At 52.1% G+C, this 20,431-nt stretch overlaps 9 protein-coding genes across 9 annotated transcripts; 6 read left to right on the top strand and 3 right to left on the bottom strand.

Moving 5' to 3' along the window:
- Positions 1-240: 240 nt before the first annotated feature.
- On the top strand, positions 241-4,126 carry BDQ94DRAFT_40333 (uncharacterized protein). The gene is made up of 4 exons (XM_026775682.1): positions 241-620; positions 696-1,820; positions 1,891-2,809; positions 2,871-4,126. Exons 2-4 carry the CDS (start codon positions 874-876, stop codon positions 3,909-3,911), a joined length of 2,907 nt encoding a protein of 968 aa, XP_026625761.1. The 5' UTR covers positions 241-620; positions 696-873; the 3' UTR covers positions 3,912-4,126.
- On the top strand, positions 4,127-4,823 carry BDQ94DRAFT_40315 (uncharacterized protein). Its single transcript, XM_026775678.1, has one exon. The coding sequence runs from the start codon at positions 4,341-4,343 to the stop codon at positions 4,740-4,742; it is 402 nt and encodes a 133-aa protein (XP_026625760.1). The 5' UTR covers positions 4,127-4,340; the 3' UTR covers positions 4,743-4,823.
- Positions 4,824-7,472, top strand: BDQ94DRAFT_40325 (J domain-containing protein). Its single transcript, XM_026775681.1, has 4 exons — positions 4,824-5,336; positions 5,446-5,781; positions 5,839-7,158; positions 7,219-7,472. The coding sequence occupies exons 1-4, from the start codon at positions 4,905-4,907 to the stop codon at positions 7,360-7,362; spliced, it is 2,232 nt and encodes a 743-aa protein (XP_026625759.1). The 5' UTR covers positions 4,824-4,904; the 3' UTR covers positions 7,363-7,472.
- Positions 7,473-7,673: 201 nt separating this feature from the next.
- BDQ94DRAFT_40318 (SKIP/SNW domain-containing protein) lies at positions 7,674-9,954 on the top strand. The gene is made up of 3 exons (XM_026775679.1): positions 7,674-8,030; positions 8,133-9,560; positions 9,628-9,954. Exons 1-3 carry the CDS (start codon positions 7,884-7,886, stop codon positions 9,793-9,795), a joined length of 1,743 nt encoding a protein of 580 aa, XP_026625758.1. The 5' UTR covers positions 7,674-7,883; the 3' UTR covers positions 9,796-9,954.
- Positions 9,955-10,386: 432 nt separating this feature from the next.
- Positions 10,387-10,730, top strand: BDQ94DRAFT_40320 (uncharacterized protein). The gene has a single exon (XM_026775680.1). The coding sequence runs from the start codon at positions 10,504-10,506 to the stop codon at positions 10,687-10,689; it is 186 nt and encodes a 61-aa protein (XP_026625757.1). The 5' UTR covers positions 10,387-10,503; the 3' UTR covers positions 10,690-10,730.
- Positions 10,731-13,620: 2,890 nt separating this feature from the next.
- On the top strand, positions 13,621-14,976 carry BDQ94DRAFT_170954 (ACT domain-containing protein; the record flags this gene model as incomplete). The annotated part of the gene is made up of 3 exons (XM_026771611.1): positions 13,621-13,946; positions 14,000-14,404; positions 14,523-14,976. 3 exons carry the CDS (start codon positions 13,621-13,623, stop codon positions 14,974-14,976), a joined length of 1,185 nt encoding a protein of 394 aa, XP_026625756.1.
- Positions 14,977-16,072: 1,096 nt separating this feature from the next.
- BDQ94DRAFT_40277 (WD40 repeat domain-containing protein) lies at positions 16,073-18,101 on the bottom strand. Its single transcript, XM_026775677.1, has 4 exons — positions 17,856-18,101; positions 17,458-17,796; positions 16,791-17,390; positions 16,073-16,604 (listed from the first exon to the last, which is right to left on the bottom strand). The coding sequence occupies exons 1-4, from the start codon at positions 17,911-17,913 to the stop codon at positions 16,582-16,584; spliced, it is 1,020 nt and encodes a 339-aa protein (XP_026625755.1). The 5' UTR covers positions 17,914-18,101; the 3' UTR covers positions 16,073-16,581.
- Positions 17,873-20,371, bottom strand: aspC (septin CDC12). Its single transcript, XM_026766543.1, has 7 exons — positions 19,973-20,371; positions 19,888-19,901; positions 19,790-19,832; positions 19,567-19,729; positions 19,189-19,499; positions 18,617-19,125; positions 17,873-18,564 (listed from the first exon to the last, which is right to left on the bottom strand). Exons 1-7 carry the CDS (start codon positions 20,012-20,014, stop codon positions 18,495-18,497), a joined length of 1,152 nt encoding a protein of 383 aa, XP_026625754.1. The 5' UTR covers positions 20,015-20,371; the 3' UTR covers positions 17,873-18,494.
- BDQ94DRAFT_144920 (uncharacterized protein) lies at positions 19,708-20,371 on the bottom strand (the record flags this gene model as incomplete). The annotated part of the gene is made up of 3 exons (XM_026766542.1): positions 19,708-19,832; positions 19,888-19,901; positions 19,973-20,371. A coding segment is annotated over one exon (329 nt), but the record flags the coding sequence as incomplete, so codon positions are not given.
- Positions 20,372-20,431: the final 60 nt, after the last annotated feature.

Genomic DNA, 20,431 nt, shown 5'->3' with positions numbered 1-20,431 from the left:
TCCGCCCCCATCTTTCTCCCTGTCCGATCTGAAACGGAGGCTGCTGCGCATCTCGGTTTTGTTGTCTGGTACACACAAATCCCAACTATCCCCTCTCAGCGAACCTAGTCTAGGGAGAAACCAACAACGTTGCAAGTTATTGAGGCTTTACCCATTCTACATGGGTTCCTGCGTTTTGTGGCAAACATTGGAACGTTAAAGCGATACAGTCTCCGAATGGCGAGGTCGACCCGAAATACAAGCGTGTTACGGTCATTTGCGCCATGAGTATCATCCTTTAGATGCTACCTTCGTTCTTCCCATTTACCCGCAATCAGTGCAGGGTAACTCGCAAGTGAGCCCGCTTGGGACGGACTTAGTACTGTCATTGCAGATTATACCTCCTTTGAACGGTCATTCTCGAGTGTGTAATCCGATTCAGCCCTTCAGCTCATCCTGATCTCTCCTCCCCGGCCGGGCAGCGATCGACCTATTTACGGAGGGGCAATCGTGCTTCTCGGACGGCGAACCCAAAAACAAGCACATCAACCTTTAATTTTCTCTCCTTAGCACTAAAATCTGTATCATTTGCTGGCCTGCTGACAGAGTGCCCTCGAATTCGAACGGCCGGAGGCATTTTGGTAGGTTGCTGCGCCTTCCTGAGAAAAAAACACAATACACTGGTGTGGTTGCTAATCTTTTTACCATCTTGGTAGGCTCGCTTTCTTCTTTTTGTCTCTCCAGAAGTACGAGGATTCATCGGTCAAAACCTACTTTTCCTTTCGTAGGGGCTCTGTCTCGCTATCACAGTACCCGAGTCGCGGATTCTGATGCCGTTCGGTGGGTTCTAGGTGCAAGCTTCGAATAACTTTGGACACTATCAAGTCACCCACAATGTCTGCCTTTCCAGCGGGCTCCTTCAGGAATATGTCACCTGCTATAGATTCCACGTCACAGCGACAGCCTGACCGTCCGGCTAATCCTTCAGTCCCGGCATCCCACCCGTACCAACTCCCACCCCCTCGCACTTCTGCTCCCCTGCCTTTTGGGACAGCTCCGTTTCTACATCAACGTAACCAAGCAGAAGGTCGCGAGCTGGAAGAGACATCTCTAGGTCGCTCGAGAATTCCAGGCCAGCAGCAGACGGCCAACGAACAGCTTCCGCCAGTCAGCCAATTGCTGACCCCCACAGCCCATCCAAGCCGTCCATCATCTCCCTACCAACCTCACCGATTTGGCATCTATACACCCCCGAATGGCAGCACGGCATCACCGACGCCGTTCCGACAGAGCGATCCTATATCACGACCTAGCCTACACGAAAGCCCTCGGGCTTACCCCGAGGCACTCCCGCATTCACACACCAGGAGTCTCCCACCACTAGCCCACCTCTCCACACCCGGCCTAGCACGTGAAGGTCCGCTACATCCAGTTCATACTGGATCTCCGGTACAATCCAGTCAAGCTGCATCGTATCCGTACTATGGTTTCAACTCTCCGGAGAAGGAGTATACCAGAGACTTTTCTCCCAGTGAGACTCCCGATTCTGCTGCAACAAACAACCCCTCCCAAACAGCCAATGTGCGCTCTCATGTGGTGGATGAGAGGTATGTGGAGGGCGAAGGTCTGTGTTACATATATGCAGACGGTTCGCATTGCCCCAAGATCATTGACGGAGTTCCGGTCAATGCAAATTGGGGGATCACCAAAGCCGGGAAACCGAGGAAGCGACTCGCGCAGGCCTGCTTAACCTGCAGAGAAAAGAAAATCAAATGCCAACCAAATCTCCCTAAATGCGACCAATGTCAGAAGTCCGGGAGGGAGTGCAGATTCGAGAGCGCGTAAGTCTTCGGTACTGGTGCCTTGACTACCCTTGCTAAAGCGACTAACCTGTTCTGGTTTTTACTCTAGTCCCCGCGGCCATCGTGCGGCCCTAAAGGCGACGCAACTTGCGAATCGATACGAACCACGAGAGAGCCTCCCCCCGGGAAGCTATGCCTATGGCGCAGCATCCCAGTCCCCGTACTCTGCGATCCGGGCTTCGGAGAGTTCGGCCTCCCTCCCGAACACCAGTTCTCAATCGCCGAGATCCGAAGTATCGATGTTGACACCCTCTGCCATGGAAGGCCCCCAAGATAGTGTAATGGACCACGAGCAGTACCGGCTCAGAATGTCGGGCCATGGTCGCTTATCCATTGGAGCGGAGGATTCTGCTAGACGTCTAGCCGATGACATTTCGCTTGGGTCTCATGACTACTCGGACATCCTCATGGAAATGAAGGATCTGGACCCCCAAGACCCTCTTGTATCCGACTGGCATACGGATCCGTATGATGCAGACCCGGAGGCCGCAGTTCATTATGTGGAGAGCTACTTCACCCATGTGAACGACCGCCTATATTACATGTTCCCGCGGAAACGGTTTCTTTTGTGGCTGCGGTCGTGCAATACGAAGACTTCAGAAGATACTATGCTACTATACTCGATGATGACGCTCGGGGCGGTATTTTCCGATCGGCCCGACAAGGTGACGGCGCTGAAGAGGTATTCACGCACGGCTCGGTATGCCGTTGAACACAGTCGACACGCACTGACCCTGCAGCTTGCTCAAAGCCGCATCATCATCGGCCTTTGGTACTACGCTATAGGCTCCCTGGTGCCAGCTTGGGACGCAATTGGGTCGGCGGTTCGGACAGTGTGCGGACTCCGGTATAATGTTGAGTCGGGTGGGGTCATCGTAGACCAAAGCCGGCCCTGTGAATATGGCTTGCATCCCCAGGCGCTAATCGAGTGCCGCAGGCGGACTTTTTGGGTCGCTTACCTCATGGACGTGAGTAGCTCAGGATATCCACCGTTGTTCCCTAGGCTTGGACTGATCATCTTTCTCCTAGCGCATGACCTGTTTCTATACGCCCTCCTCGACCTTTATTTCGGCCCAGGCAGCCTATCTGAGACTTCCTTGCCGGGAGGAAGTATACGAGGCGCAGGAATATACCACCGTGCCCTATTTTCAAAGCTTCCTCAATCAAGTACCAGAATCTCCTGACAAAGATAGCGCCAGTCTGAGTGCTATGGCATTACAGGTTGAGATCTTGTCACTTTGGGGAGACGTATCTGACCACGTTTTTCGATTATCCTTGGTGCCGGCCGAGGCATACAATCAGCTCTTCGAGGAATTCCACGTAAAGGTAGCCGGACGCGCCGATGGATGGGTCGTACGGCTCCCGGATCATCTGACCTATTCGGCTGTGAACATGGAACGAAGCATCCGAACGAAGAAAGCGGACGCGTTCATGTCAATTCATCTACTTTATCACGCAACTCTGATGGCGCTCAATAGGTATGCTCGATACCAAATCATCCGCGCGGAAATCATAGAGCGGCATATCCGCACCACGCGGACCCATGCAGTGGAGATTCTCCAGATCTCGCTCGCCCTTATGCGTTGTGCTGCAGACTATGAGCCGTCTCGCATCGTTCTGGAGCCGGGAACGGCGCGAGGAACTATTCTGAACCCGTTCCTCGGATACGTGATCGTGTCAGCGACAGATGTCCTCAGTGCAGCGGGATTGATGGCCGATTTGCCGGAGAGTGTGAATCTGATCCGCGGGGGCCTGGAGGCTGTGCGAGAGCTGGCGCGCTTTTGGAGCGGTGCTACCCCCCTGGCGACGCTAATAGAAAAGCGTCTAGAAGCTATGAACGAGTGTCTGCAGCAACAGGCTGGTTCCGACCGGAAGGCGGCGTTTTTCGTGCACGGTCCATCACTGGATAGCCAAGTGCGCGCAGGCGTGCAGCAGCAGCAGCCAGATTTGGCGACGAACGAAGACTTAATGTATGGCGGCCTGCCGCGGGAGCAGTTGTTCAGCGCACTGGGAGCGGGCGAAGGTCCCTTCTCAGAAGAGACGATCCTTTGGATTAGAGAGAGGAGCTGATGGCTCTTCTACCCCTTGTTGGGATGTAACTTTTTGCATTATGAGCGGATATACAAAAGCTGTTGCAGTTGTGATTTAGCAGGTTATACCCGGGAGGCTTTTTGCTTGAGTTGTTGTTGAATACATGTTGCGGTTGCCCCGAAGCTGGGATGACTGCCTCTTACAGATGACACGAGTGACGATGTTGCACATGGATTGTATATTAGAGTCGACATATTAGACGTTCCAGCAGGAGTCGTGAGTTTCAAACTAAGTTAAGCACCAGTTTCAGCATCGAAAGAACTACGAGATACTAAGTAAATGACGAGTCATGGCGAGTGTCCCACTTTCACGCTGCATGAATCAGCTCGTGCTCGCCTGCCCGAATTAGGAAGTTGCCCAATCAGTCGTAAACAGTAGTTCCTCCTAAAGTAATGCCTTATCGGCGCTATGCTCGATCTCTCCCCGCCACAACGATCGAGCAGTTATCATCTACTACAGTTCAATCCTCCTTTATTATTCACTGCTGGCTTTTCATCCCCAAACCAGGGCCGCCAATGTGGACGGGACCTCGCAGAAAACGGAGGGGGACGGGAAGCTGAGGGAGGGGACCGCAAAAGAAGGGCGACGGAATCGCCGAAACCGCCGACTTCGATTTTCCGACGTCATTCAAAATGCGTGCCTTTCCTTTTCTTTCTTTTGCTTCCCCTTCAGCCAACACCTCGCGCATACAGACGCCCCATCAATTCACGCTCGCTCTATCTTTATCTACATGAAGGGGAGAAAAAGGAAATCCGAACCAGAATTCGTCTTGCAATATGTCAACATGATTATCTAAAAGACAAAACCTGAACAGCTTTCCCCGCTTCACAACTACCTACCTACCGACTAGCTTTTCGATCATCCCCCTCATATACACACGCGCGCGCGTGCGCAAAAAACCATACTTAATCCGTCGTGCGGCAGCGATAGTGACAGCGATAACCTCATCAGCACCACTGAAATCGGATAACCATGGGTTCTAATTCACCACCACCCAATGATCAGGATGAGCTCTCCTCCCCACCCGAGGAACTCGACTACTATGCCATCCTTAATCTGCCGCGCTCTCCAGCTCCCACGGAAGCTCAGATCCGGTCCGCATACCGCACCCTCACGCTAAGTTTTCATCCGGATAAGCAGCCGGCGGAGTTGGCGGACTCTGCGCGACGACATTTCGATCGTATTCAGGAGGCATATGATACGCTGGTGGATCCGAAGAAGAGGGCTGTGTATGATGAATTGGGTGTGCAGGGGATGAAACAAGAATGGGTGATTCTTGAAAGGATGGCCAAGGATATGAGGGTCGGGGTGAGGGCGATGTCTGGGGAGGAGTTTCGGGGGTGGTTTTTGGAGATGATGAAGAGGAGGGAGAGAGCTGTGGTGGAGAGGATGGTTGGGTCGAGAGTGAGTTCTTCCTTCTCTTGTTGCGTCCTTTCTTCCGTTTTTTTTGTTCGTGGGGGCGGGTTGGGGTTCATGGGTAAGTGATGTGTGCTGATGGATGCAAATTGTACAGGGCTCTATTACTATTGGGTTCGATGTCTCTAATGCTGTGTCATACGATGAGGAGGAGGACGCCTTGTATATTGAAATGCCGTCTCCGAAACCCTCGAATTATGCTCTGGGGTTCTCTTTCAAGGCGCCACTGCCGCGACTGGGCTTTTTCCTGGGGAAGGAAAGCGAGGATGAGAATGAGAACGAAAATGACGAGGAGCATGAGGCCAGGAAACCGTTCAGAGAGTATGGTGAGGATACGGAGTTGATGTTCAATGCGGGCATCTCGGGGGAGATAGAGCAGATGCACCAGGAAGCGAACTTCAAATTCCCGGATGGCAGGCAAGAGACTCACCTCGTATGTTGGCCGATTTACGAAGTCCTTTGATTGGGAAGTTGCTGACGCTGTGTTTAGCTGCCGTTGCCATATTTCCTGATCGCGAATCAGATTAACCTGGGGGTTGGGGTAACCCAAGTATTTGGAGGTCCTTATAGTGTTAAGGGCCTCGCAAAACCCCCGTTCGCGTTCATGCAGAACTCCGCCATGAGTGTGACCACATCGGTGTTGCCACACCCGTCGCTTGAGACAACCTGGTCGAAGTCCTTCGTCCCTATCCCTGGCGCGAAGCCCATCAGCGTCCAAGTCGATGTTAATTTTGACCGGTCGCTGCAACGTGCGCCTCCTCGCCTTGGTCTTAAGGTCACCAGGCAGATAGGTGATAGCAGGTTCTTGGTAAGTAGCTGGTCAAGCGGCTCGTTAATCTGGCCGAAACGTTTCCGCCACTCCTTATTACCCCTTATAGAGATCGGGTTGAACGCCGAGACTGCAATGACCGTTCCAGCTCAGTCCAGTCATTTCCAAATCGGCGTCGTCTCTCAGCCCAAGCGGCTGATTTCCCCGGCGGATGCCGAGGAAGAGGTGGAGGGGGAAGAGGATGACGAGGAGTTTGAAATGGTTCGCCGCCAGCAGCGCAAGCAAACTGGAGCTGCCGAAGCCTGGCAGACGAACGTGATAGCGACCCCGATGCAAACTACTTTGTCATTTGTTTATTCGCGCAATGTTTTCTCAGGGAAAACGGCCTACGAGCGTTTACGCTCTGAATGGAGCTCCGAGGGCCATCATTCGTTGCCGGAGGACAATGAGCCGCGATCTGTACGGGTAAATGTCGAGACTACCGTGGGGCTTGATTTGGCGCTTGGATGGCATATTGAGGGGACCCGCCAGGTTGGCGATTTCACTCGTCTGGGTCTTGGGGTTGGTGTTCGAGATATGCAGGGCCTCGTCGTGACCATGTCCTGGAGCAGGCTGGGCCAGAAGATCAGGGTGCCCGTATCTGTTATCCCATTTGGACTTGTCGATGCGGATGTAGCGGCAATGGCCATTATCTGCCCGTGGCTAGCGTACTGCGCGCTAGAGTTTGGATTTATTCGTCCAAGGGAGAGAAAGAGGCATCGCCGGGCGATTGCCCGACGACAGAAGCAGCTGAGAAGACTTGTGCCCAAGAAGCGGGCTGAGAGCCAAGAAGCTATTGATATTATGACCGAGCAAGTACAACGCCGACAGGCGAAAGAGGCTAAGCAGGGTGGTTTGGTCATTCTCCGGGCTGAGTACGGCTACTATCCTTCGAAGAAGGACAGGGAAAGCGGCCGAGAACCAGAAGTCACGGATGTCTCCATCCCGGTAGCTGCACTGGTCGACCACGGACAACTGGCCATTCCCAAGGAGATGGTCAAGGTGAGTTTACAGTTCCCTTCTGCAGGCGATGCTAGCAGTGCTGATTTGAGTTTGACGCAGTCCCATATCCTTGGATTCCACGACCCGGCTCCACTTCTGCCTAAGATGCTCAAGATATGGTATGATTACCATGGACAGGAGCATTACATCGAAGCAAAGGAAACAGAAGACATTTCCTGTCCTATGCGTTCGCATCTATTGTAGCTGAGCACATCTATATCTCCCTACTTTTCTTGATTTTGTATACATGCTGCACCACTTGCTTTTTGGCATTACTCTCCATTCATATCTGCATAAGGGAATGTGCATTATCCATAACATACTTCTTCCCTTTTTGAATATCTCCAGGCGTTAGAATCATATATTGCATGCATTTGTCGATAACCTCGTGTACGTTAGCGAGAGCATTGGACGAGGATAATTTATGGTGTCGGACTTGGTGGTTACTGCGCATCGACACTCGACCTCATTCTCTACTCGAATATATACCAAGCTACTCACACTTAGCTTATCTCTTATCACCTTGAAAATAAATCAGCGTAGACTACAAACCCAACTACTCAGCTATCAACAAACCCGATCCTCTCAAGGCGGTGACTGTGCACGTGACCCGCCCGATTCCCGCTGCGCCAAAAGAAGCCAAGCCCATCTTCACTCGCCATCGAAGAACCATTTCATCATATTCCTCCTCCAACCAATCCTCCTCTCCCCCTCACAACTTCAGAATGGCATCCATAGCGGAGGGCCTATTCAAGTCTCTTCCCAAGCCGAAATACACCGGCGAGGAGGAAGAGCTACCACAACATGCACAACCCCGAGGTCCGCGGGTCGTAGGCCCGGGACAACTCGACGAAACACAGATTGTTCTCCGGGTTGGTAGCACCGCATCCATACATAATCCACAGAACTCTTAGCCCCCCTTTACCGTTTCAACTCAATGCCAGTAATGCTAATGATGACTACGACGAATACAGAGAACCGGCCCCCCTCCCTACCAGAACAGAGCCGGATGGCGGCCCCGCGCCCCCGAAGACTTTGGCGATGGCGGCGCGTTCCCCGAGATTCTAGTCGCGCAGTACCCGCTCGATATGGGCCGGAAGGGCACATCATCGACATCGAACGCCCTAGCCGTGCAAGTCGACGCCGAGGGAAAAGTCAAATACGATGCTATCGCACGCCGCGGACACAGCGACAACCGGATCGTGCATGCCTCCTTTAAGGATCTGATTCCGCTGCGCCAGCGCGTCGATATGGGCGAGGTGTCATTGGACCGGCCATCGGAGGAAGAAGTCCAGGCGCAGATGGAGAAGACGAAGAACGCGCTCGCCAGCTTAGTGGAGGGTGCGGCGGCGGCGCAGAAGCCTAAGAATGTGAAGGGCGGGCGGAGAGCGGAACCTACGTTTGTGAGGTATACGCCGGCTAATCAGATGGGTGATACATCGAAGAAGAATGATCGTATTATGAAGATCGTGGAGAGACAGCAGGATCCCATGGAACCGCCTAAGTTCAAGCATAAGAAGATCCCTCGCGGTCCGCCATCACCGCCTCCGCCGGTTATGCATTCGCCGCCGAGGAAGCTCACGGCTGAGGATCAGGAAGCGTGGAGGATCCCGCCGCCTGTGTCGAATTGGAAGAATCCTAAGGGTTACACGGTTCCGTTGGATAAGCGGTTGGCGGCTGATGGACGCGGGCTGCAGGATGTGTCGATCAACGATAAGTTCGCGCAGTTCGCGGAGGCGCTGTTTACGGCGGATCGGCACGCTAGAGAGGAGGTCAGGCTGCGTGCTCAGATGCAGCAGAAGCTGGCGGAGAAGGAGAAGGCCCAGAAGGAGGAGCATCTGCGCGCGTTGGCTCAGAAGGCCCGCGAGGAGCGTGCAGCTGCTGGTAGCAGTCGGCGCGATTCTCGTGCCGGATCTCGCTCGCCGTCGCGTAGCGTCAGCCGCAGCCCGTCGCCGTACTCGGCTAGTGAGGATGAGGATGCTGCTCGGGAGCGGGAGCGCGCGCGTCGTGAGCGTCGTCAGGAGGCGGAGAGACAACTCCGCCAGTCGCGGATGGGTACGGAGAGACGCATCCAGATGATGGCACGCGAGCAGAACCGGGATATTTCCGAGAAGGTGGCGCTGGGATTGGCCAAGCCGACGCAGGCATCCGAATCAATGTATGACTCGCGTCTGTTCAATCAGACGAGCGGAATGGACTCGGGCTTCAACGAGGATAACCCGTACGATAAACCGCTGTTTGCCGCGCAGGACGCCATTAACAGCATCTACCGTCCACGGGCGCAGGCGGATGACGATGACGGCGAAGGCGCCGAGGGCGAGATGAGCAAGATCCAGAAACAGAACCGGTTCGAGGTGCTCGGTAGAGCGAAGGAAGGGTTCCGCGGCGCTGACATAGCTGAGGTGAGTGCATGCGTCCTCTTACTCCACCGTACTCAAGAAATATACGCTAACTGATCCCCACAATTAGGCTCGTGATGGCCCCGTGCAATTCGAAAAAGATACCACTGACCCCTTCGGCATCGACAGCATGATCGCCGACGTCACTGGCTCCGGTGCAGGCCAAAAGCGCTATGGTATCCAGGAAGTCGACCGTTCGGAACGGGGCTCCAAACGGGCGCGTGTCGATGATGATTAATTTTGTTGTGGATATACCTTACTTACTCTTTTTACTCTAACATACGCGGGGTTTAGATATCTACCTACGTACTTTGTTTCACTGTACTCAAACCATGTCCTATCGTTTGCTTTGGGGGGGTTTTACGTGCATTGCTGCGGGCGTTGTGTGTTACCGGTTATACTCTTTTTCTTGTGGCTGAAGAAAATGAAAAAGTGATTCTTCACTCCGTACTGCTTGTGATCATCCGGTGCTAGTGGATATGCTTATCACGGGCAAGTAGAGTAGTCAACAGGGTTGAACTAGTAGTAGGTCATCCTCCTATCTATAACCGACCAGTTACTTAGAAAAATACTGCCTGAAGATAGATAGATTGAAATCGCCACCGCACCATAACCAAATTAAAGACAGTACTATAGAACAAAGACAGCATGCAATAGGATGGTACTTTAATCCGAAGACGGAAAACCCATCATCACACGCTTTTCCCCTCATTTTCTTCCTTGATAGTAACTACTAGTCACGTCAAGAGGGCCTAAAATAACAAGATTCTTCTGCATCCCGATTCAAATCCCGGTGCGGAATGACCCACATGTAAATCATCAGATATACTCTATTACTCTTATAAGTGGAGATTATCCATGTAGGTGAAGAAAATGGTGTGGTGTGTAGAATGAAGTCACCCGACACTTTTTTCCGTAACTAGTGACAAGGTACTAGAAACAAGGAATGTATACGAGGATGGAGATGCGATCATTTATGTATGTTATATGTATGTATGGAGTAGGGGTGGGAGGGAGTCTTGGAAGTTGTGAACTATGGGACTTGGACGTGGGTGTCTTTTCTTATGAGTATGACTGGTTTAGGGTGGAGATGGAGATGCTTAGGATATGGATGGCTTCAGGTGGCTGGTAATTGTGGTGGTGGTGGTGGTGGTGGTGGTGGTTGTTGCGCGTCATGAGAGGATCTATTTATTAATAGTGTATTCATTCTGTTAATGTTACTGCCTACCTAGAGTATGACTTCTGCCTGCTCTTACAGTGTGCTGTGTACAGTCAGAGACTTACCTAGTTCAGTCAGTGATCTGTTTCAAAAGTCGACGAATCATAGTAGTTAGGGAAGAGAGATGAGTGGCTGAGCTGATTGAAAGATGAATCTCCTCAGGCCACAACTACAGTGGTATAATACTCTCACTGTATGCATGCATGCAGACATCAGACCACAAGGATGTCGGGTCGATCAGCCGGATAATCAGACTGATTGGATGGTGGACATCCCAAATCGACGACGTACAGGAGGGCCGGGGGAGCGTTGATCTAATCGAGCAGATAACGAGAGCCAATGACTCGCGCAGTTGCGAGTCATCTTGTTTGAGATTGATGGCCACCCTCGGAACTTTGTTGCTGCTGAGAAGGAGGGGATACTGACGATCGGGTTGGTTTCTAAGTAGTAGCGCTCCAAGCGCATTGGAGAAGAAAAGCTGCTGGCTGGCTGGCTGGCTGGATGGGAAAGAGTTGTGGTGATGAACGATTGGGAGGAGGGTAGGTAGGTTTGACCCGAGGGTCCATGATAAGAGAGAGTGGCTGAATGTCCGGATGTAAGTGGTGGGTTGCATGGGCTTGATTTGAGTCCAGACTGAGATTTGGGAAGATCGTGTCTTGTCTGTGAGTGTTGTGGTTGGGAAGGGATAAAAAAGTTATGGAAATGAGGAAAGTCTCATCCTTGGGTTGTCATTACCAGGGATCTGAATGGCTAGGTTTTTGTGATGGTAATGTTCGCTGCAATAGCACCTGAAATTATGCCCTAGGGGCCCGTCACTTCAGCTGTATCCAGAGCCGTTGTTCCGCTGGTCATGCCGGAATGGAACAAGATCCACTGTTAGAGCACACCGTAACCGTGTTTGCTGCTGGTGCTGGTGCTGGCGCCGGATGGAAGAGATAACGAATCCACCTGGTGTGCCCATTCCGATCTTTTTCCTTAGTACAATAGTAGTGAATTAATTGCTGATTAGTCCCCGTCTACGAACTTTACGGTTGTGCTTCTGAGACGCAATGCAGGATCATCTGTGTGACCGGATGGATGGAATTGGAGCGACCGTGGTGCCTGACTAGCTTACACTCCCACACGTTCATCGCACAACATCCTTGCTCCTGGAAAGTGCGGGGAGCCGATGAGCAGCAGCAGAGGAAATCCTGCCTCGCTCTGACCGTCGAATCCTGCTCCCGCCAGACACAAGCCACTAGATTAATGCTCGATCCGTGCGCCTGAATGATGCACCGGCGAGCACAGGGCAACGTCGGTACCGGCGCCTAGCGCGGGGTGGCGATCGAGGGGATTTGCTGGTGCTGCTGATAAGGTGCTGGGTCGGTGGAGCTGGAGATAAAGCCGAGACGCTGATTTGGGTGTATTCCCACGGATGGGTTATTAGGTAAAAGGTTCGTCTGATCTTTTGCTTTTAAAGTCTGGATAAGAGGAGTCATTCTGGCCGCACGCGCGACAGCAGCAGACGACGTGCCTAAACCGCCAATCAGTCAGTGCTCAAACAGATCGCTTCTGATTCGAGTTGCGATTTTTTCCCTCATTTTCTCTTTTCCCACCCTTTCCCCTCATCTGTCAACGGTGCCTTAGCTCTTTTCTTTTCTTGTTCTTTCTTGAACCCTCCCCGGGTGTCGTACCTTGGGAACGCTGACTCCGCCGGGTCTCTCAGCGGATCTCCGGTGTGGCGGTTGAAGTGTAACATTTGAAAAGTCAACTGGAGACAGACAGGTAGTTGAACCAGTCTGAAGCAAAAGGATTGAAAAGGAGTGAGTCAGGAGAGAAAGCGGAATATCGAGAGCTGCCGAGTTACTAGAAGTGAGGAGGAGAGAAGAGAAGAGAAAGTGCAGCAAAAGACGCAGAAGCTCAAAGTCACCTGCTCTCTCCCCTCTTGAGAAACGACCACCACGACAACTTCAACTTCAACTTCCAACTTCCTCTTCCCCTTCCACTCACTCTCCGGTCCTTGCTAGCTCCTTATTTTGTCTTTTTCTTCTACCAACCCATCCTTTACTTTCCTGCTCTACCCGATACCCTTGTCGCGTCTATCCCGCACCATCTCCCTGTGACTAGATCTTCTTCCCTTCTTGCGTGCTGGGTCTCATTGATATCATTCTTTCAAACAATGGCGTAACCAAGGGGGTGGGAAAACAATGAAAGCAAACTGTCGGCCATCCAGAACCCTCAAGCGCAAAAAGAAAAGAAAAGCATAAAGAAACCACCGACCATTCACACTGTCACCAGAGGATTCTCCGTGCCCTGCGCCACACCTAACTGGTCCGTTCACCTGCCTCACCCTGTATTGCCTGGTGCGGTGTTCAGCAGAACTCTTGCCAGCCTTTCACATCATCATACATCCGATCGTGACTTTCCTTTTTGTCTCCTCGTATGCTCTGCCTTGTACCCACCTGGCATCACTAAAACCAGTCTGTCGCCTGGGTTTGTGGAAATTCTGTGACGGCAGCTGATTTGAACACCTTAATTACTTTGTCACCTACCTGAGTTCGCACTCATTCGATTGTGCATGATCCGGATCTTCTGATGCAAACACATCATCTGAATATCGACAATCATGATGGAACAGTCATTATCTCTCATCTCAGCCCAGGTCCAGTTCATGGTAAGTCTTCCAAGTACCATCAATATCATGCTGTCCTTCATTGCACCCATTTCCCCCAATCTACGTGAAGCAGCATGGAATATCCTCGTGTTAGGCTGATCTTGTTAACCACTGTCGTCCAAATACAGGAAGACAGACTGGCCCTGGTGCATATCCCTTTAGACCTATATCCCTTCTTTCTGAACCCGATCATGCAGATTCTCTTCCATGAGGTGCCTCCTATCTCCGAAAGCCAAATGGAAGAGGACGATGGGTACGCAGAGGGTCATAGACGCCACCAGCCGGCATTTTTGAACTTCTCGATCACCCCTGTGGAATGCTCGATCATGTGTCCCAGACAGCTCGCTAATGAGTACTTCGCTCCTCTTGTCAACAAGTTCGTTCAGAGCAATTCCTCGGGCCAAAGCCGCCTATCCATCAGCCATGATGATTTCATTGCCATGCAGGTGTACGGAGAGGGCCTCGAAGCCGGCCAACGGGTCCTCGAGCTTACGAGCCCGCTGGCTATGGCAGGAATGTATGGTGCAGCTTACCTTAAATTTGTGCAACGTTCTGACTGACATCCTGTAGCTCTATCTTCTTCATCTCCACGTACTTTTCCGACTACATCATCGTTCCTCTTCGAAGCAAGACGCAGGTTATCGAAGCCTTGGAGAAGCGTGGCTTCCATTTCGAAATGTCGACAGAGGCTTTCGTCAACAATAACCAATCCCAATTCAACAGCTGCTTCAGTCCCATCTCGTCCCGGTCGGCGAGCAGTTTGGGCTCCCCTCCTGCCACCCCGCCACCCTCGTCGCTGGACGAACTGCAGACGCGCACTTTTAGCTCTCTGCGGAAGCACCATATTATTCCATCCGTTGACAGAACCCTGCGTCTAGTGCAATGCGCCGCGCATCATCGCTACAGTAGCGATACAAGCTCCATTGCCATACTCCGTGAAGCCCTCACAACAGCTTTGGTCGTCGACAAGCCACGGTTCCTCTCTCACCCTAACCGCTGCTGACCCCGCGGCGTCACTCTTGCTGGAAAAGCGCCTTCTCCCCCGCTTCTCAAGTGACTCATCTGCGGCCACTGACTCGGATGACGATACAAGTCTTCTTTTGGGATCTAAGGAGGAGATCCTTGTCCCCATTATGCTCGACCTGCGTAAGCTTCCTCTTGAAGCTTCAGGTATTGTGTGTGGCGTTGCTGGCCGACTGGCCGACGCAACGCACGCCCGGGGCGACGAGGATACTGACGTATCCACAATTCTCTCTCATTCATGGAACGGTGGTGGCTCGTCTTTTGACAGTGCCTTTAAAAACGTCCTGTCCTCTAGCCACGGCTCCGGTGGACCTGTCAGATCCTTTGGTACCAGCCCCGGCTACAGAACCCATCGTCTGCAGCCAGACATGGACCCATACATGGACGCCGTCGAGATCAGCTTTCTCAGCACCGCGCGGGCGGGCTCCATCATTGTGGGTGAACACGAACTTCATCGTGCCGTCGATGCCCTCGAAGCGGAAAGCCACGAACCCGATGCAGCAATTACGGCACTCGAACTTTGACCTCCATTTTCTGCTTACAATCAAAAGTTTCTTGAACGACTTATTTTGCATTTTCTATTTTCTTTGACTCTGCTTATTTTCCATTTTCAGCTATTCAGCGTAACAACCACACTCAATTCTCTTGTGTTATTTCAATTCTTGCTTGTTTTCCTAATGAATTATGCTCAAACGGATACCAAAAACGCTGCATTGCCTTATTTTCCTTTTGTTGTATTGAACATTTCTTGCTTGCACGCCCACTTCTTGCAGATTGCAGCTCGGAATTACGCTGCATACATACCAAAAAGTTGATGTATGCGAGATATATACATTTTCTTCTTTCAAGATCTCCTGCGACATTCAATGTCTTCTCTCTACCTTCTCTGACTACGACGCCATGTTTCCAGTTTTTCCTACACTGTCAATAATTGAGCAAGCGAGGTCGGAGTTGTGTGATTGGGTTCGTGCGGACTAATTAGGGCGGACATACGTGATTTGTATCTAGCATGGCTGACGATCTATTTTCTCTGGTCTAAACTGCATATGGGTGATTGGAAATTGTATGGAAGAATAACAGACAAGTTCTATGATGAGATTCACTGACTCTCGAGTTGGGTCTATTGCTTAGCCTCTTTTTTGTATTATTACCAACCAAACCGTATCCGCGTCATCAAAATCACTCAGTAGACTCGTCTTTCACCAATTGGCTGTGCCGTGGATAGTTAGGCGCTCAGGCAATTCAGGCGCTCCTTCGAGGCTGAGCGAGTGAGGGAGTGAATCAGTGAGCGACGACAAGACCCGCCGCCGCACCTGTCTGTCGCCACAGGCTGAATTGCCTCGTGAACAGCAGAAAGAGAAATGCAAGAAAGCTTCAGCCTGCTCAGTCTTTCCCCACTCGCACACCAATGATCCAATCAATGAACAGGTGGATACGTAGTCGCTACACCGACACACCACACCATACCATATCGAACCTATTCCCTGTTTCGGCAGACGAACAACAATAGTAGCGTCGCGTCGGTACTTATTCTTTCTTTTGTGGTCTGGGTGGAGTGGAGTGAAGTGGCGCGGCGCACGCACCACCTATCTGATGATCACGACAGCTGATGCAATGCGAGGCGACGCAACGCAATCTATCTATTTATTTTGCCGGGGATATCCGAGAAGGAAGGGGCAAAGACGGAAAGTAAGCAAGATGATAGACATCAGCCAATGTTGGCTGGCTGGCTGGCTAGCAGTCAGCAGTACTGATGGGGGGAATGGATAATGCAGGCAACAAGGCTGAGAACATCCGTTCGCATTTGTGCTTTGACAAGCGCTACACGCTACACGCTACACGTGCTGATGGTGGTGGTGGCGTTTTCTTATAAGCTTGCATGGTATCCAGTCATGGTTGGAACACGAGCATGGGGTGGGAAGGGAAGCCAAGAGGATGAAAATGTCTGTGCGTCGGCGCTGGTGGCTGATGATTATTTTGCTGACGGTGAACCTTGCCAGTTTGACCGGATGGCTGGGTTGCTGGGTTATTGTCTTGTCTTGTCTTGATTAGTTGATGAGTGGCTGGGAACTAGCTTGATAGCTAAGTCGCTAGCTAGCTGAGCAAGGGTCGGACAACACAGCCTAAACTTAGCGATAGACTTTGACAGTTCCTGATGGGTTACAAGTAAGCCGAGGGACCGATGGTTAGCCACGTGCAATGCGCCACGCAGTGAGAAAAACAGGTACAGTGCAGAGTTTGAAAACGAGAACAAGGTATGATAGATAGCCACCAAACGTAACCAGGGGAGGGGAGGGTTGCACAAACGAAAATAGAAACTGCAATAGCTGAGACATACCGTCTGAACAACCACCAGCCCAGCAACCTCCTTTTTCATTCCACGATACAGCACTCACGGCCTTGACGCCTGGTCCAGTTGGAACACACGCGACCACTTCTCCACTAAGCACATCCCAGGCGAATACGGACGCCTGCGTAGCACCATTGCCGTTGCCGGAGTCATTCGCTTCACTCCCGCTGAGGACAATGGCGTCTGCTTTCGCGAAAACAGAGCGAATTCGAAGTTCGCTTTTGCGATATATGGCAGTGCTATTACCTTGGATTGGACTGGCATCGTCGCCACCAAACGCCTTTAATAGCTTGCCGTCACTCCGGTCCAGCATTCGGATGCGCCCGTCTGTTGTAGATGCTAGAAGAGCATTGCCGTCACTGGAGCAGCGAACACTAGTAACAGGGTGCGCGAGAACATCAACAAGGGTGCGCCCCATTCGGATATCGTATACTCGGACTCGACCATCGTAGCTCGCGCTGGCGATAGAGTACGTGGGCATATGTACGTGCAAGGAAGAAACGGTATCTCGGGCTTCGGTGAGGGTCTGGATTGGCTTGTAGGAGTTGGACTTGGTATCCCAGATGTTGATAGTTGTGTCTGCACTGCCTACACCGTACGCAAAACCCGTCAGTAATCATGACCAAAGCGTGCATTGAAATCAGGACGAATTTACCAGACACAACTACAGAGTCGTCTTCGCCTGCGAATTGGACTGCCTCAACACGTGCATTATGTCCACTCCAGCGCCTGATTGTTCCACCTTGCTCGACATCCCACAGAAAAACCTGGCGGTCTCCACCAACGCTGGCGAACCGGGAGTTGTCTGCTGCGACGGCAATGTCCAACACAGAGTACCCGTGCGCTTCATACTTCTGGATCGGGGATGTCGTTTCTGCGGCGGGTGCATTGTTATTGTTGGGAATAGCCCGGGAGAGGTGAATAGCGCGATCTGTCGAGCCGGTGAGGACATAGGTTCCAGGATAGCTGGAGAAGGTCACTGCGTTCACGGGGCCTGAGGTACGTCAGAGGGGATCTAGAGCTTCAGGAGCTTAAGGCGTGGAGTTAGCTTACCATTGTGGGTTTTGAGGGTGTGGGCCAGTTGGGTGGGGAATTGTTTTATTGCTGGCATTGGCAATTTTTTTTTTGTCTGAGGGACTGCTCTCAGCAACAAGCGTAGCGAAGCTGTGCAGGATCGGAGACTGGTACACTTCTCGACATCCAGAAGTGACGGCCCGGAATGCGGAAGTTGGAGAAACAAATAGATGGGCGCGGCTCACCGCCGGCGGGGTTCCATATTATTTTAGCTTCAGCAATGCGCCAAAAGTTTCTCCGCATTCCTGCGGATCAACGGCGGCAAAACGGTTCATACTTTCTTTTTTCTTCCTTCTCTCTGCAGCACATGCACATAATTAAATCTGTATTGACATGCTACGGAGTACAAGTGGGTTATTATCGAAGATGTAGTCAAACCATCGCTAGTTACCAGCAGGCAAATCAGAAGAGCAAAATCACCAGACAACTCTGGGCGTCGGTCTCCACCCAGGTTGCATGGTCCCCCTGAGCGCGCAAAATCCGAAAATCAAAAGGAAAGAAAAACATTTAGAGGGGTAGTCAGATGTAAAGATATTAGTCGAGACGAAAGCACATTTCTTCTGCTTTTTCCACAGTCCGTTACAGGCCCACGGTCGTGTCCGGTGGTCCTCTGGTATCTTAACGACGTCCGTGGCTGCGAGTGGAAGAGCCCTGCAGCCCCTCGATTTCCTGCTCGAGCGACTTGATTCTATTTGCAGTTAGCATTGTGTTGTTCTGAGCGAGCTACTGGGCAAACTTACGCAGCATGGGTGGCCTCCAGATCCTTGTTGAGGCGGTCCCTCTCTGCAATGAGCTTCTGCTCCCACTGGCGGAACCGCTGCTCCTCGACCTTGACCTGCTCGGTGAAGCGCTTGCGCAGGTTCTCCTCTTCTTCCTTGAACTTGGGGTTGTCCAGCTTCCTGGGGCGGGCCTCGCCGAATTTGCGGGTCTCCATTTGCTGTGCGCGGTAGGCCTCGTAGTGCTGCTCTTCGGTAGTGTGGATGAGATCGAGCATGTGGGTGCGGATCAGAATAGAGCGGAGCTTCTTGAAGTCGCAGTGATCCTCGTTCTCAACTTCAGCAACACCCCAAGCGTATTGACGACCCTTGACGACCCGGTTGTCGGTAGTCTTGACGTCCTTCTCGGATCCGATAACAGCGAAAGGCATGGCAGCCGTCAGGGTGCGCGCGTGAGCGGCGGCATGCTCGTCGTCCTCTTCGATGGGAGGGGTGTAAATCTTAATGCCCTGGGCCTCGATGACAGCACGAATCTGAAAGGGACACCTGTGGTTAACTTCCATTCTTCAGCACGGGACAATGGCTGAGCGGCTCACTCTCTGCTTGTAGACGGCCAGGTCCGAGGGGCTGAGGGTGTCGGCCTTGGCAACGACCGGGATAAGGTTGACACGAGAGCTCAAGCGCTTCATGACCTCAATGTCGAGGGGCTTCAGGGTGTGTCCGGTAGGGCGGATGAAGTACAGGCAGGCATGCACACGCATATCGATCTTATCCGTACGGCGAGGCTGCTGCTCTTGCAACATGTACGACTCATGCTGGTCGTCGAGGAACTCAATGATGGGTTGCCAAGAGTCACGGTTGTTGACATAGTCTCCGAATCCGGGGGTATCAATGACGGTCAGGCGGACTAGAGCGGGGAGGCAACCCACAGCGTTAGCAGCCAGTCCAGCGGTGAGGAGTTTGTGGGTATGAACCTTTGAAGAACTTCTCTTCCAGCTCAGCCTTGGTGATCTCAATCTCGACGGTCCGGTCAATCTGCTTCTGATGACGGCGCTTGTGGTCGGCGTAGTTCTTGATGGTGGTAGAGAACAGGGTGTTGATAAAGGTGGTCTTTCCCAAGCCGGATTCACCAGCGACCTATATGTTTTGATGAGCATTCTGGCCCCTTCCATTGCCCGGTATCCCGAATCAACCAACCATGATAGTGAAGGCCGCACCCCGCTTGGCGACAATCTTGTGCCTGAATAGATTGGTTAGAGTAGATCATGAGTTGGCGCGCATCTGGCGGCACATACCGCTGGTTAGGGAGCTATCGAGAAACCATGTTAGAATGAAATTTCGAATCTTGTCTTGGAGGGTTAGATATAGTCCATAACTTACGTTGGCAATGCCAATGGGGGAGGCAGTCTCGGTGGAGGACATGATGATAAAGGGGTGAGTTGGAACTCAATTAAACAGAGCTAAACAGCGGGAGTAAATAAAGGCAAACGACAACCCTGGCCAGGAGGAGAAGGGCCAACGGTACGAGGGAAAAGCAACGAGAGATGGGAGGAGAACAAGGCGAGGACAAGAGAAGCAATGGCCGGTTGGGGGGTGGGCGTGAAGGGGAAAGAGGGACTTGGTGTGGATGGAACTTGGAGGACGTGCCTTCTTCTTGCACTTGGTTGGTTTGGCTGGTTGGCTGGTCGGGTTGCTGCCCCTGAATCCCCCCCAGGCAAACACCTGCAAACACAGCGGCGTGACCAGCCCACCCGGGGATGTTGACAGCCTCAGGCATACGTGAAACGATAGTTCTTTGCCTCATCCGGGTTAGCGCCGACGCTAGGGCCCCGGATGGCG

Source organism: Aspergillus welwitschiae (assembly GCF_003344945.1).
Source record: "Aspergillus welwitschiae strain CBS 139.54b unplaced genomic scaffold BDQ94scaffold_18, whole genome shotgun sequence".
Taxonomy (NCBI): Eukaryota; Fungi; Ascomycota; class Eurotiomycetes; order Eurotiales; family Aspergillaceae; genus Aspergillus; species Aspergillus welwitschiae.
This window is presented reverse-complemented; position numbering and strand designations above follow the sequence as displayed.

Excerpts from the sequence above, each read along its gene's own strand:
- BDQ94DRAFT_40320 (XM_026775680.1), top strand. The coding sequence starts at position 10,504 with ATGTATACGAGGATGGAGATGCGATCATTTATGTATGTTATATGTATG.
- aspC (XM_026766543.1), bottom strand. The coding sequence starts at position 20,014 with ATGTCCTCCACCGAGACTGCCTCCCCCATTGGCATTGCCAAC. Across the intron at positions 19,500-19,566 it reads GGAAGAGAAGTTCTTCAAAG|TCCGCCTGACCGTCATTGAT; the intron begins GTTCATACCCAC and ends TCCCCGCTCTAG. Across the intron at positions 18,565-18,616 it reads CTGGAGGCCACCCATGCTGC|AATCAAGTCGCTCGAGCAGG; the intron begins GTAAGTTTGCCC and ends AACTGCAAATAG.
- BDQ94DRAFT_40277 (XM_026775677.1), bottom strand. The coding sequence starts at position 17,913 with ATGCCAGCAATAAAACAATTCCCCACCCAACTGGCCCACACCCTCAAA. Across the intron at positions 17,391-17,457 it reads CGACTCTGTAGTTGTGTCTG|GCAGTGCAGACACAACTATC; the intron begins GTAAATTCGTCC and ends CGTACGGTGTAG. Across the intron at positions 16,605-16,790 it reads GGCTGGTGGTTGTTCAGACG|GAACTGTCAAAGTCTATCGC; the intron begins GTATGTCTCAGC and ends GTAACCCATCAG.
- BDQ94DRAFT_40325 (XM_026775681.1), top strand. The coding sequence starts at position 4,905 with ATGGGTTCTAATTCACCACCACCCAATGATCAGGATGAGCTCTCCTCC. Across the intron at positions 5,337-5,445 it reads AGAGGATGGTTGGGTCGAGA|GGCTCTATTACTATTGGGTT; the intron begins GTGAGTTCTTCC and ends CAAATTGTACAG. Across the intron at positions 5,782-5,838 it reads GCAGGCAAGAGACTCACCTC|CTGCCGTTGCCATATTTCCT; the intron begins GTATGTTGGCCG and ends CGCTGTGTTTAG.
- BDQ94DRAFT_40315 (XM_026775678.1), top strand. The coding sequence starts at position 4,341 with ATGCTCGATCTCTCCCCGCCACAACGATCGAGCAGTTATCATCTACTA.
- BDQ94DRAFT_40333 (XM_026775682.1), top strand. The coding sequence starts at position 874 with ATGTCTGCCTTTCCAGCGGGCTCCTTCAGGAATATGTCACCTGCTATA. Across the intron at positions 1,821-1,890 it reads GAGTGCAGATTCGAGAGCGC|TCCCCGCGGCCATCGTGCGG; the intron begins GTAAGTCTTCGG and ends TTTTTACTCTAG. Across the intron at positions 2,810-2,870 it reads GGGTCGCTTACCTCATGGAC|CGCATGACCTGTTTCTATAC; the intron begins GTGAGTAGCTCA and ends TCTTTCTCCTAG.
- BDQ94DRAFT_40318 (XM_026775679.1), top strand. The coding sequence starts at position 7,884 with ATGGCATCCATAGCGGAGGGCCTATTCAAGTCTCTTCCCAAGCCGAAA. Across the intron at positions 8,031-8,132 it reads AAACACAGATTGTTCTCCGG|AGAACCGGCCCCCCTCCCTA; the intron begins GTTGGTAGCACC and ends CGACGAATACAG. Across the intron at positions 9,561-9,627 it reads GCGGCGCTGACATAGCTGAG|GCTCGTGATGGCCCCGTGCA; the intron begins GTGAGTGCATGC and ends CCCCACAATTAG.